This window comes from Zingiber officinale, chromosome 8B, assembly GCF_018446385.1.
Source record: "Zingiber officinale cultivar Zhangliang chromosome 8B, Zo_v1.1, whole genome shotgun sequence".
NCBI classification, from domain to species: domain Eukaryota; kingdom Viridiplantae; phylum Streptophyta; class Magnoliopsida; order Zingiberales; family Zingiberaceae; genus Zingiber; species Zingiber officinale.
Window position 1 is genome coordinate 89,879,519 of NC_056001.1, and position 13,798 is coordinate 89,893,316.

The 13,798-nt window shown below is 33.8% G+C and overlaps 1 protein-coding gene across 2 annotated transcripts in view; it reads left to right on the forward strand.

The window, feature by feature from the left end:
• The first annotated feature begins 889 nt into the window (after positions 1 to 889).
• The window catches only part of LOC122015288 (histone acetyltransferase GCN5-like), a 34,119-nt gene continuing 21,210 nt past the window's right edge, over positions 890 to 13,798 (forward strand). Inside the window, exons 1-5 of one of the 2 annotated variants that reach the window (XM_042572096.1) lie at positions 890 to 1,540; positions 6,236 to 6,300; positions 6,429 to 6,509; positions 9,734 to 9,805; positions 13,455 to 13,623. In XM_042572096.1, coding sequence (XP_042428030.1) covers positions 971 to 1,540; positions 6,236 to 6,300; positions 6,429 to 6,509; positions 9,734 to 9,805; positions 13,455 to 13,623 — 957 coding nt within the window. In that variant the 5' untranslated portion in view covers positions 890 to 970. Of the gene's footprint in view, positions 1,541 to 6,235; positions 6,301 to 6,428; positions 6,510 to 9,733; positions 9,806 to 13,454; positions 13,654 to 13,798 lie in introns of both variants that reach the window. The other variant, XM_042572097.1, reaches the window with a different exon arrangement.

Consider the following 13,798-nt stretch of genomic DNA (forward strand, 5'->3'; position numbering starts at 1 on the left):
ATGCTATGAATTGACATAGGCATCTTAATTCAGATCAAGTTGGACATCTTTGTTCTCTACCTTGGCACGATGGAGAGATTTCATTAACAATAGAAGCATCTCGAAGCTTCATCACGAATGTTTAAGCGGTAGCCGCATGTGTGTTAGCAAGAAGCACATTCGTCGCTTGTGACCTAGGATTGGCTATCACAAATAATTTCTTGGTTGGATTAGCATCGTATTAGTTTAAACATTAATATACATCATCTTTTTAAATAGTATATCATGTATATATTATATTATATTTTTTTTATTAACATACGTTCACATTCATCATAATATTAATATTGATTATTTATATCTTCTTATTTTTTATATTCAAAATTAATTTTCTTAATTTTTATTATTTTTATATAAAATCAGTTCATCAACAATATTCAAAGATTTAAATCCTCTTAATATGTGAGTGTTATAATACTTATAAATATTGATTTGTCATACTATTTAGATTATAACATCTATATATTAACATCAAATGTGGATGTTCTTACGCACATTATGAGCTTTCAAGAAGATAAATGATGAACTAGATAATATCAAATCTGGGGCGACTGATTTAGTCACATGGAAGTTTTTCATCATCTATTAGGGTAAATCAGAAATGCTCATTGTGGGCTATCTAAAAGTTTAGTATCCTATGATATATTATAGTTGAGAATTAAATTATGAATATTCGAATGAGAACTTGATATCAAATTTTTAAAAAATTATAAATATATTATAATTGAGGATTAAATTATGGAGGTCTGACTACAATTCGAGATTGGAGGTTGGTTTTGGTTGATTTTTATTTTCTTGTTTTTTTGCGTTCAGATATATGTTTGAACGATATGAAGTAAATACCAAAACTGGGTCAATCAACTGACTTCCAAATATACCCCTCCCTCTTCGGCCTGCCCTTCCCTTCGTCGTCCGCGAAACCCTAGAGCAGATGGACGGCCACTCCGCCCCCGTCCGCTCCCAGTCCGCGTCACCGTCGCACTCTGCCTCCGCCTCCAGCTCCGTCCATCACAAGCGCAAGTTTGCCGGTGGCGCTTCCGCCGCAGCTCCTGCTCCTGCCCCCTTTTCCCTATCCGACACCGGTGCCCTCACCTCCAACGATGACCTTGATAGTGTCAGCGCGAGGGAGGAGGAAGACGATTCCGAGGAGGAGGCTGACGAGGAGGAAGAGGAGGAGGAAGAAGACAATGACTCGATGCGTGTCTTCACAGCTGCCCGCCTCGAGAATGCTTCGGCCCCTTCCGGACTCGGAAGTATTAGAAGCACCAAGCCCCCAAAAACCGAGAACCCGACAGTCAAGATTGAACCTGCAGGTGCTGGGATGCAGTCTTCGGGCAGTAAAGATGACCGTGGGACGGTCGGCCAATTGGCCCAGCAAAACATCTCCACTGTGAATTCAATCCCTGGTATCATTGTTAAGGAGGAGGTGAAGAGTATATTTACTGAGAATATACAGACCAGTGGGGCTTATATTGCTAGAGAGGAAGGACTGAAGAGGGAGGTTGGTCTGTTGAACTTCTGCTTTAGTAAACTTTTGTGTTACTTATCTGATGAGGATGAACAGTTGTTCCTTACACTACGGTTTCAATTAATTTATTTTGGCATCACTTGGTTCACGTCAAGCACAATTGTGGGAAGTCAGTTCATTTTGGCAATTTACTTAGATGATTATGCATTTACTTAGTAATATATATTGAGTGACAATTCTTGTGAACAATCAGAGTGCATGGCACATGTAATGAGAGTGAATGCACCGTTTATGATTCCACCTTGTTTAGCATTTAGTGGTTAAAAACCACCAATATGGCAGAACACTAGTTAACATTGATTCACTAACATTTGCGCAATTGACTATATTGTTTATCAATTAATTCCTTGTATTCATGTATGATTATTTGATTCAGTTGTGGTTTTAAGTGTTTGACACATGGTTGTTGACTCAAAGTGTCGATGTTCAGCACTACGGAAAGGGTATTTGAATAGTCCAATATCAGTCTTGAACTGAGGTCTGTTCTCAATTGACTATATTATTTAAGCCATTAGTTCTTCGAATGATCACTCATCCTGAATCTATGTTACTTGTATTCATGTACAATTATCAGACATGGATGTGGTTCTAAGTGTATGACATAGGTCTCAGGTGCTGACTCAAAGTGACTGTTGTTAGAATATATACTAAAAGTTTAGTTTTTTGTATAAATATTTATTTTGAAATAAGAATCATATTGGTCAAATGTCTACATTTATATGCTAAATGTAGTTGTTCATTTAATTTATATTGAAGATAACATGGTGTGTGGTGTCACACAGAAGATCATGTTATCAGTTCCTTATAAATTATAAATAGTTGTTCACAACCAAGATGGAATGAGATAAACCATTGGAATGGTTGTAGTGTAATTTTGTATTAGTTTATCTTGACTATAAAATTACACTAGTACACTCTGAGTGTATTGAGCAGGACCATTTGAGATTATTCTTTTTATAATGACTGTAAAAAGAACAGGACTTCTGTTATTATGGAAGTACGTACTCTTAATCATGATATAATAACAAGCACGTATACTTAATATTTATTTCTTTAATTTATCAAAGGATGAGATTTAGTTCGTTAAATCAAAAGACCCGATAAGTTGGGAAATGATATTATTTATGAGTTGTGATACTCATCTAGAATTTTCATCTAGAAAATTCATCTAGATAGACACATAAATGATGGGACCCACCATTTCACTTTTTGTGGGCCCATCATCTATGTGTCTATCTAGATGAATTTTCTAGATAAAAATTCTAGATGAATATCATTTCTCATTATTTATATGGTGTGTTGTTGATTATAGAATGAAACTGTGCCCTAGTGATCTAAGTTGATGATGTCCCCTTGAGGAGCTCATAAGGATTGTTATGTAAACCCTGTAGGTGGACTTAGTCCGACATGATAATAAGGTTGAGTGATACTATTCTTGGAGCTAGATATTAATTAAGTGAGTTGTCAGTAACTCATTTAATTAGTGGACATTCGATATCTTAAACACAGAGAGATTAACGTACTCATGATAAGAAGGAGCCCATATTGTAATATGGATTAGTGCGGTAGTGCAATAATAACTCTTTAGTGGTATGCGTTATTATTGATGAACTTGAGTTGGGTGTTCGGGGCAAACATGGGAAGCTCAAGCTCATCGGGAGACCAAAACCAATTCCTCCTCTCGGTCCCTGTTGTAGTATCTTATTTATAAAGCCTTATATCTACCCAAAGCCCAACTTCTTAACCAAGCTTAAAGGCCGGCCACATCCTTGCTTGGAGCCCAAGCAAGGGGCCGACCAAGCCAAGCTTGGAGCCCAAGCTAAGCTTGGAGCCCAAGCTAGGGCCGGCCAAGCCTTGCTTGGTGCCTAAGCAAGGGGCCGACCATCCACACATAAAAAAGAAAGTTTTTTTTTTTGTAAAATCTTTCCTTTTATAGAGATCCATTAAAAAGATTTAAAAGGATGATTTTAATTATAAAACTTTCCTTTTTTAGATCGGTCACAAAAGGAAATAAAAGGGAGTTTTTATTTTGTTAAAAACTTTCCTTTTATGATGCTTTCCACATGGTTTTAAAAGAGAGTTTTAAATTTTAAAATTTTTCCTTTTATAACTTTCTACATAGGATTAAAAGAGAGATTTGAAATCTTTCCTTATTTATAGTTATCTATAATGTTTAAAAGAAAGATTTTAATTTTAAACTTTCCTTTTTTGTAACCATGATATAAAAGGAGTTTTATTTTAAATCTTTTCTTTTATAGACATCCACAAAAGAATTTAAAGGAGAAGATTTTAATTTTATAAAACATGCCTTTTATAGCTAACCACAAAAGGGATTTTAATAGAGAGATTTTAATTTTTTGTTTAAAATCTTTCCTTGTTTGATACACAAGTGGTGGCCGACCATGTAAAGGAATAAAAAGAAGTTTTATTTTTTTTTTTAAAACTTTCCTTTTTTGGATTCACAAGGATTATAAAAGAGAGGGAGAGGGTGCCTCATTGAGAACAACCTAAGCCTTGCTTCCTCTCTATTGTGGCCGAAACTCCTCTCTTCCTTTTTCCTTGGTGGCCGACCCTCTTCTTTCTCTCTTCTCCTTTTGTTTTCTTTCTTGGAGGTCGGCGGCATCAAGCTTGGTTTTCTCTTGGTAGCCGGTTGCTTGAAGGAGAAGAAGAAGGGAAGAAAGCTCTCTTGTTTAGCATCCCTTGGAGGTTAGTTGGTGGCCGAAACTTGGAAGCAAAGGAAGAAGCTTGGGTGGATTTCATCTTGGTAGATCGTCGCCCACACGACGTTCAAGAAGAGGAGAGGAATACAACAGAAGATCAAGAGGTCTATAAACTACTAAGAAAGGTATAACTAGTTATTTGTTTCTGCATCATAACTAGTTTATCTTCTTTGTATAGATCTTGAAAAATCAAACACAAGAGGCTATCGGTTTTAGGTTATCGTTTTGTTATCGATTTTATTTTTCGATTTCATGTTTCGATATTGTGCTTCTATTGAGGTCTCTGTAGTTAAACCTATTTTACTGTAAGAAGTTAAATATCCAATTTCTTAGAAAGGTTTTGTGTAGGAAGTGGTGGATGATCCCATACCCAAGAAGGCCTAGTGCCTCGCCATGTTTAACCTGGAAACCGATCTTTGAAATAGATATTTAATTAACTTCAATAATATGGTTTAACTTAGGAAGATCATATTGGTTAAACTTAGAGTAAAAATATTAAGTATCGTTTTCAATCCAAGTTTAACTTCTGAAGGACAATTTGGATTAATAATGTTAAGCATCGTTTACAATCCAAATTTAACTTCAGTAGAGCACATGGGTAGCTAGGATAGTTCTATACTTGTACAAATTTTTGTACAGGGGAATTAGAACGGTATTCCGAGTAGCAACCAACAACTGTTTGACACGTATGTGGAGAGAGCATATGAAGAGTCTTAGCATGACACCGAGGCCTGATTGCTTTATGCTAATCTGCCTAATTTTATGGTTCATTTTTTTTGAAAAAAAAATTAGCCAAATTTTATACATACGAGGGACAGATTGGGACCACGTTCCACATTAAGGATAATGATATAATCTCTTTTTTAAATTGATAATGACCTATGAATTTTCTTTCTAATTTGCTGACTGTGATTACTGAAAACTAATGTGTATTTTCTTTTTTTTGTTCTTTTTTTTCTCCTTATTTTTTTTTTCTTTCATAGCTCATTAGAGGTTAAAATAAGGAAGCAAAGAGCCTTTACTTGGTTCAAATTGCAACTTGCCTTTGTTATAAACTGATCTGTGGAACCTATAGAAACCTTTTATTTGCTTATAAACAATTCAAAATTTAATGTTCTTGGTCTTTCAATTCTTACCTGAATCTTTTGCAAGTCCAACTCAATTATAATGCATCTAGATTGAAAATTTTCTCCTAGTTGTTTGCTGATATATGTGATCTGTAAGAATGTTTTTTGATTACAAGTAAATCAAGAGGTAGTGTCATATACATTTTTTTTTACATACCACATTCAGTAAATTATGCATGACAATCTTTAATTATAAGGGAGAAGCTCTGTACGTTTTTGATGGAGCTAAAGGAAAACTATCCTTTACTTTGAAGTAATTGAAGATAGTGCCTTATAGCATGAGAAAAGATGGACTAAGAAAAGAAAAATTAGAAGTACATTTTCTTCATTATCAGTAGCAAGGTTAAATATGTTCTTACATGCTATACAGTTGAAATGTCTATTTATCACTTATATATGCCTTTATGCTGGATTATCTAAAGTAGCAGGCATTATTTTTGAACATTAAGTTATAGTTAAGACTATCTTTATTTCTCCATTTTAGTGGTAAGCACTTAACCAAACTTTTAGTTTTTAACAATTTGGTTAGCTTACTAATTATCAGGAAATTTCTTGTGCTCTCTAGAAAAATATTGCTAGGGAGCTGAATCTTTGGTCTTGAAGTTTAGCATTATATTTGTGTTCATTTTAAAACATAAAATACTAGACTCAGTAATTTCATGTTTGCATCCACTTGTTCATATTTTTGACACCATTTTTGACTTGTAATTTTCAATGGATTTGATTGACCTTCAAATTCTTATTTTGGTCGTGGATTAATATATGTTAGTTTCACTAGTTATTTGAAATTAGAATGAATTGACAATTTAGGCACTTTGCAGGAAGATGCCGTGAGGCTCAAATTTTTGTGCTATGCGAATGATGGTGTTGATGAACATATGATTTGGTAATTTTGTCTAAATTATAGAAATAACATTAAATATTCATTTAATTATTTAATTTTTAACGTGGAATTGAAAACATAATTCAATTTTATAGCTATAAGTAATTGTTCCTTTTTTTTGTTATGTCTAGGTTGATAGGATTGAAGAATATCTTTGCAAGGCAACTTCCTAATATGCCTAAGGAGTACATTGTTCGTCTTGTTATGGATAGGTAACTGAATTTAATTTTGAACACAATTTTAATTCAGCATCAATCAATCTTTTCCCCTCGATTATAGATTTCATCACATTTGTTTATTAAGGTTCATGGTTTTCGGTTGTACTAAAGCGAGAGAGGGGAAGAAAAGATTTTATCCCAATAAGATGTATTAAAGATGAATGCAATAGGGTATTAATAAATAATGGTGAAATAAAAGAGCAGTGGAAGATATATTTTTATTAACTTTTTAATAAAGGTTTAGACGACCAATTTAACATAAATAATTTAAGTCAAATAAGTATAGAAATATAAATTTTTATTGTACAATTCAAACTTCAGACATAGAATAAATTTTAAATGGGATGTAAAATGGAAAAGTAGTTAGACCAGATATTTTGATAGAGGTATGAAAGTACATAGGGAGATGAGGTATTGAATGACTTACAAAGTAATTTAATTTGATATTGAAAATGAAAAAAATATCTAATCAATGGAGGGTAGTTCCCTTATATAAGAACAAATGAGACGTACAAAATTGGGTAAACTATAGGGGTATTAAACTAATGAGTCTTGCAATGAAATTTTGAGAAAGACTAATAGAAAAAAATTAAGGAAAGAAATAATGGTGATCGAAAATCAATTTAGATTCATGCCTAGAAGGTTGACAATAGGAACTATACATCACAACAGATTGAAAAGTATCGACAACAAAAGCAAGATCTACACATAGTATTACCTAGAAAAAACTTATGATAGAGTTCCAAAAGAAATTATATGGAGAATTCTAGAAAAGAGAGGTGTTAGCGTAACATATATTGAACAAATTAAGGATATGCCTGAGAATATTATGACAAGAGTGAAGACTTTAGATAAATTAATCGAAATGCTTCTCATAAAGATAGAATTACATTAAATATCAACTTTAAGTCCCTATCCTTTTACACTAATCATGGACGAACATACACATTCAAGACACGGTACCGTGGTGCATATTGTTTATATATAATATTATTTTGTTAAATGAGACACATGAAGGAGTAAATGCTAAACTCGAATCTTAGCCGGAATACCGAAAATGAAAGATTTTAGGCTTAGTAGAGTAAAGACAGAATATATGTAATTAAGTTTAATAATATTAGACGTAATGAAACAATTGTTAAGATATGAGATGACGAGTTATTTGAAATTGAGAGCTTTAAGTATTTAGGATCATTTTTGCAAAAGGGCTTGAGAGAGATGTCTTACGTAGAATACAAGCAAGTTGAAATGGAGAAGAGCATCGGATGTCATAAGGGATCGTTAAAGTACATTTAAAACTTGGAAGTTCTACAAAATGACAATTAGACCTGTTATGTTATATGAAGTTGAATGTTGGGTTATGACTCGAGCACATGAGCAGAAAATGAAAGTTGCAGAGATGAGGACATTAAAGAGAAAGTTGGAGTTGTATCTATTGAGGAGAAACATTGAGAGACTTTTAAGATGGTACAAACATGTATTTAGATGGCAATAAATGCTCTAGTTAGGGCGATATGGAAATATGACAAATATGCACATCAAACGGGGAAGAAAAAAAAATATGGTTAGTAACAATTAAACAAGATAAGATTTATTTAAATATAGAGGATGATATATTAGGGAATAAAGCCCAATGACATAGAATGATCCATATAGTCGACCCCACCTAGTGGGATAAGTCTTGGTTGTTGTTGTTCATGGTTTTCGGTTAAGAATTATTAAATCACATAGTTAAGTAATAGATTTTGACTTATATGGGACATTTGATCATTGAGTGTTGTGTTAAAGTCTTGAATATATGTTTAATTGTTCTCTCTCTTGTGTAAAAAATGCAATTTTATCCCTCTCAATTTGGTGTAAGCATATAAAATCCTCCGATTTCCTTTTGAAGTTCCCTATTTGTGGGGATCCCAAGGTCTGATGGAGACCAAGAGGGAGTTAATGAAGAACATTATATTCAAGAGAACTTGTTTGAAGATACAATGGACTTGAATTATCATCAATTTGAGATGGTTATCCTTTCAAAACTTAATTAGTTAAGAATGTTGCCCTATCATGTTTCGAAACAGCTACAATAGTTTGAATCTTTACATGGGATATTCTTTTTTGATTTTGTTTTATGATTCTTAGTTATAAGAGATAAGCTTGACATAAAACAATATTTGTGCTCCATCTCGGATTGAGGTGTGTGTGTGTGGATGAGTGGGTATGCAAAGCTATTTAGTCATTGGTTTGACATGATATAAGGAAAATGTTTTCCATTCTGTTTTTTTTCCTTGTGTGACTTAGAGTTGGGGGTGACCAACACCTCCTTTCACTAGGCAACAAGTGAAGGTTGTGATATTGTGATGATCTCAGTGGATGATGATGTTAGTCAATGAAGACAATGACAATAGTTGCCTCCGGGTTACGATGCAGTGGTTAGACCTCCAAGCGCAGATCTCAAGAATCTCAGTGTTGAGACTGGTGAATTGTAGAGGATTTTCCCTCTAATGGGTAGCGGGCATGAGAAAGCAGGCCGTTTGGATAGGCCACCACTAGCGCCTCCTGATTTATCTTAATGGTCAGTAGGAAACTTCCGTGGGTTGGATTGGTCGTTCCTAGGATTAGTCAAATCCTGGTGTTAACTAAACTATAGGTGATGGCGAGACTAAGGGCGACATAGTAGATCGAGTGCAAACTCTTTATTTGGTGACAGAATGACAAGCAATGGACAAGGGTTACAAGGATGACTCAAGACTCAGAGGATGATGTGAGATTGAGGGTGCCATGAGTGATAGAATGCGAAGACAAATCGTATGTAACCAACAACTTATTTTGTTTGGTGATGGGCCATGAGTGATAGGTGTTGACGGTTGTTGGTGTTGGCAAGTGATGACAAAAAATGAAGGGTTGTTGTTCACATGGGAGAGGAACAAATGAGGTGATTGTTGAGGTGGCTACTACTCGTGCCGATGGTGTGAGAAAATGATTTCCACTCATTTCAATCAAAAGTCAGTTTCCTTATAAAATTCATTCATTTTCCATTGATTTGGAAAATATTTTATTGACCATGATTTTTCGTGCAGCCAAATGTTGGAAAATCTTGAAATAGATGGTTATAATTATTCTCTCTTAACTCTAAGTTATTTGTCATGCTTCTGTTGACTGCAAATTTTGTGTGGCATATGTTTTTTTTCCTCATCTATCTTTGCATATCTTATTTTGATATGTTGCAGAAGCCACAAATCAATGATGGTTATCCGACATAATCAAGTAGTTGGTGGAATTACTTATCGGCCATATGCCAGGTAAGCCAGCATTATGGTACTATAATGTCCTGTTTGCTTAAAGGTTAGGTATTTTTTTTTTAATGTACTTTGATAATTGCAATTTCAAAATAAAGGTGAATTGGACTATAAATTTGGTTTCCCCTTAGGCATCTGCAACGCTGTTAATACTCCAGCGTTAATATCTACATTGATGTACTGTAGATACTCTGTAGCATTTAACGCGTTCAAGGAATTGAACGCATTAAATGCCTACAGATTGAAAAAATATAATACTATATTGCTATTAACGCATGACACGTTAATAGCGTTGCAGATGGCCTTAGGACATAAGTATATTCTACTCTGATAAAGCCATTTTCAGTCAAGTCATAACATAATTGAAACTTGTTTGTTGTTACCTCAACACCTTTTCCACAATTACGTTTGATTACCTTTCTTTTTGATAATTTGTTTAAAACTATGCTTTATGTCTTATTATTAACTATACTTGATGTCCGTTCCTCTTTTGATAATTCTAAACACAGCAGATGTCTGTCAACCTATTTCTTGCATCTTAAGTGCTGGAGGACTAGTCTTGGGTGATTATTTTTTCAAGTGATGTCTTTATCCTCTAGTTGGACTTGCCTTCAACTCACATCAAACTCTTCATTCAATAGTCCACAACATTAGTGGGTTAGGTAAATCTGAGTCCAATTCCGACCATACTTCCTGCAGACCAGACTTGTCCTTGAAGCCTTGAGCTTCACCCAAGACCATCAATGTCCAAGCTTGAATTTCTAGCCTAGAGTTGAAACGAAACATTCAACATATGGTCTGACATTGAGCCTTATCTTTTTGGACTAAGTATGGCTAGAAGAAAGCGAGCTTGAGGAATTAATTTCACAAATGTGTTACTTTTATTAATGCTTGACACCATTTTTTCTTATTGATTGCTCAAGGAAGAATTGTTTGTCCCCATTAAAATGATTGATATTATTATACAGTAAATTTCTTTCTTTTTTGGGGTTGTTGCGATGACGTGTTGATGCCATTCTCCAATACCAATAAAGACCCAGTCATGGATTAATTTATTGGTTCTACCCACTTTTTATTTTTCACATTTCAGTTATTTATCAATCTGAAATAATGTCAAAAGAATTACAGTCTTTGATGCAAATGCATTGTTTCACAAATATAGTCAAAGTTACAAACAACAAATCTAGTTGAGTACAATGGCTACGACATCTTCACACATACTTCAATTTTAGTTTTTCTTTTTCTTTTTCATTATTTTAAGTCAAGTAGGAAAATTATTGTCAATTAATTTCCAATCACCATAAAAAATACCGAGGCAATTGAGATAGAAAGAGGTCATAAACTATACATTTGTATTATGTAAAATGCTTTTAAAATTGAAGCTTCTAAAAATTGAATTAGGCAAGTTTACACAATTGAGAGTGTTACAAATTATCAAGTTGTAAACAGTTGTGTACAGAGAAGGAAATAAACAGTGGTGTATATAGTAGGAATTTCCTTAAATTAAGGGGTTTAGTTAGCAAAATATCTTATATTTAGGAATAAGTTAGTTTCCTATTCTCTCTCCTAGTTTCCTATTTTATCTATTATAATTTTATATATAATACCGTGTATTCCTATTTCGAAGTGATAAAGAGAAATCAATTTTTCCACATGGTATCTAAGGCCTAGCCTTCATTGCTTTTTTGCTCCTGCCTTTCTTCATTATGGTCAATTCTCAAACAACCTTTTCCCGTAATCCTAGCTAATCTATTGTGTCTGATAATTGCAGTTTAGTCCAAAAAAATTGGCGATCTGTAGAATATTCGGGCCTCGAATAGACTCAACGGGAAGAACTACATGAAATGGTCTCAGGTTGTCTGTCCTTACCTCAAGGGCCAAGGGAAATTTAGCCATAACCTTGGGACGATACTTTCCATGACTGATCATATGAAACTAAGATTTGAATATATGAAATGCTATTTTAATAATAAGATAAGAGGCGAAGATTAATTAAGAGGCATAGGCATAAAATTCCTATAGGAGTTTCTATTCAAAAGAAAGATGTTTAATAAAGATATCTTGATAATTGAGTGTTGATTTCCTGTAACTTAGGGTTGCATTTTACATCACGAGTCAACTGTATATTCCCATAATTTTACATTAGTACGAATTTAGCATTCATATTCAAGATAAACTTCTCAGTATATGCTGTAACATATATAGATGATATTGTTGAGAAAAGTGTAAAAGTATGAAACTGTGAAAGAGGTAAATAACAAGGGTGAGAATGAGGTTATGATTTAGTGGGAGGAAAGTAGGAGGGAAATTTAAATTTGTGAAAACTAAAAACATAAAATAGAGAAAAATAAAAATAAGTTAAACAAAAAATAGAATTTATTTTATTTTTGGGTCGATGTTGATGACACTGGAGAGAAATTTGAGTTTTCCAATTGATTTATATTGGTCAAAATTGGGGGAAGTGTTCCTTGGCCATGTCCTTGGTGGAAATGGAAGGAGGGGAAAGACGCAGCGGAGAACTCTTTCCATAGGTTAATTTACTTTATCAATTACTTCCATCAAAGGGAAGGCAAATCGAATGTATTGGGGAGAAAATTTAGAAGCTAACTGTTTTAAGCCCCTTGTAACATAATAGAATACATGATAAGTAAATCAATTAGAGAATAGTTAAGATGAATGAACACAAAATATCTATAAGAGTGTTAAAAATTTTGGATTTCTCATTCCACAAGGAGATCTGTGGTTTTCTTCTTTTAAATTTTCATGGGGGAAAAAATCCATAGTTTTCTGGGATTGTTTTGCAGAAAAATTAATAAAATTGTGGTATCACTCACCCTAAATTATTGATCATACCGTTAGGTTGTTGAGAAAACACATAAAAGTAACACAATAGAGATGAGAAGGAAAAAGATGAATGTGTGTGGCTACTTGAGAAGATAATTAAAAATGCTACTGTTGAGGAGCAATTAGATGTAGTTCTAAGAAATGATAAAATGAGAGACATTATATTAAGTTAGCATGCTCATGTTTAAAGATTGAAACCAATAAATTTAATAAGTTTTGTAGTTACACAATTTGAAGCAATTGTGGTTGAAGGAGAGAGCGGTAGAGCCAGGTAGGCCACGGAAAATTCTGATTAGTACAACTCAAAGTGCTTTAAAAAATTTATATTATTAGTGAATAGTCTGCATGAAACTCAATGAAGGGATAAGACCCAATGTAGCTAATCTTAAACAGTCATAAGTCTTATGACTAACATGTCTTGATAATGAGATTATGAGGCAATGTGGGATTGGGCAAAGATGGAGTGTAAATGTTTGCTGAGTTGGGATGATGGGATAATGGGTGGTTTCATTGTTTCTTTGGCATTGATGAACTCAATTGAGAGATTGAGCTGGGGCTAGAGTATTTTGTGTTCCATCTACTGCAATTTATTTCGACTTGGTCAAAATTGATCTTGCCTAAACTCCTCCCTTGATTGAACAGATGGTCTCCTACGCCGAATTTGTTTCGCATCACTTAAAATTTATTAACCTTCAGTCCAGAACTCATTATTGTGGAGCCTTTCTATTATGAAAAAATTTACCTTAATTTTAATTTAATTTCCACACCTTTTTGGCTTTTTAATATTCTAAATATTTATGCCTTACAGCCAGAGATTCGGGGAGATAGCTTTTTGTGCAATCACATCAGATGAGCAAGTTAAAGGATATGGCACAAGACTCATGAACCACTTAAAACAGCATGCTCGAGATGTTGACGGGCTAACTCATTTTCTAACATATGCTGATAATAATGCAGTTGGCTATTTTGTGAAGCAGGTGGCATCCATCGAGCCTTCTACATTTCATGTATTGAGCCATTTTGATTACATATATGGTTTACTCCCAAATAGTTATTCCTATGACTGTCAGAGAAAAGTTCTGTTTGTATAATTTTACTTTTTCATAGACATTTTAATTGTTTATCCTGACTGAATTTGGCCATCTTTGAAAA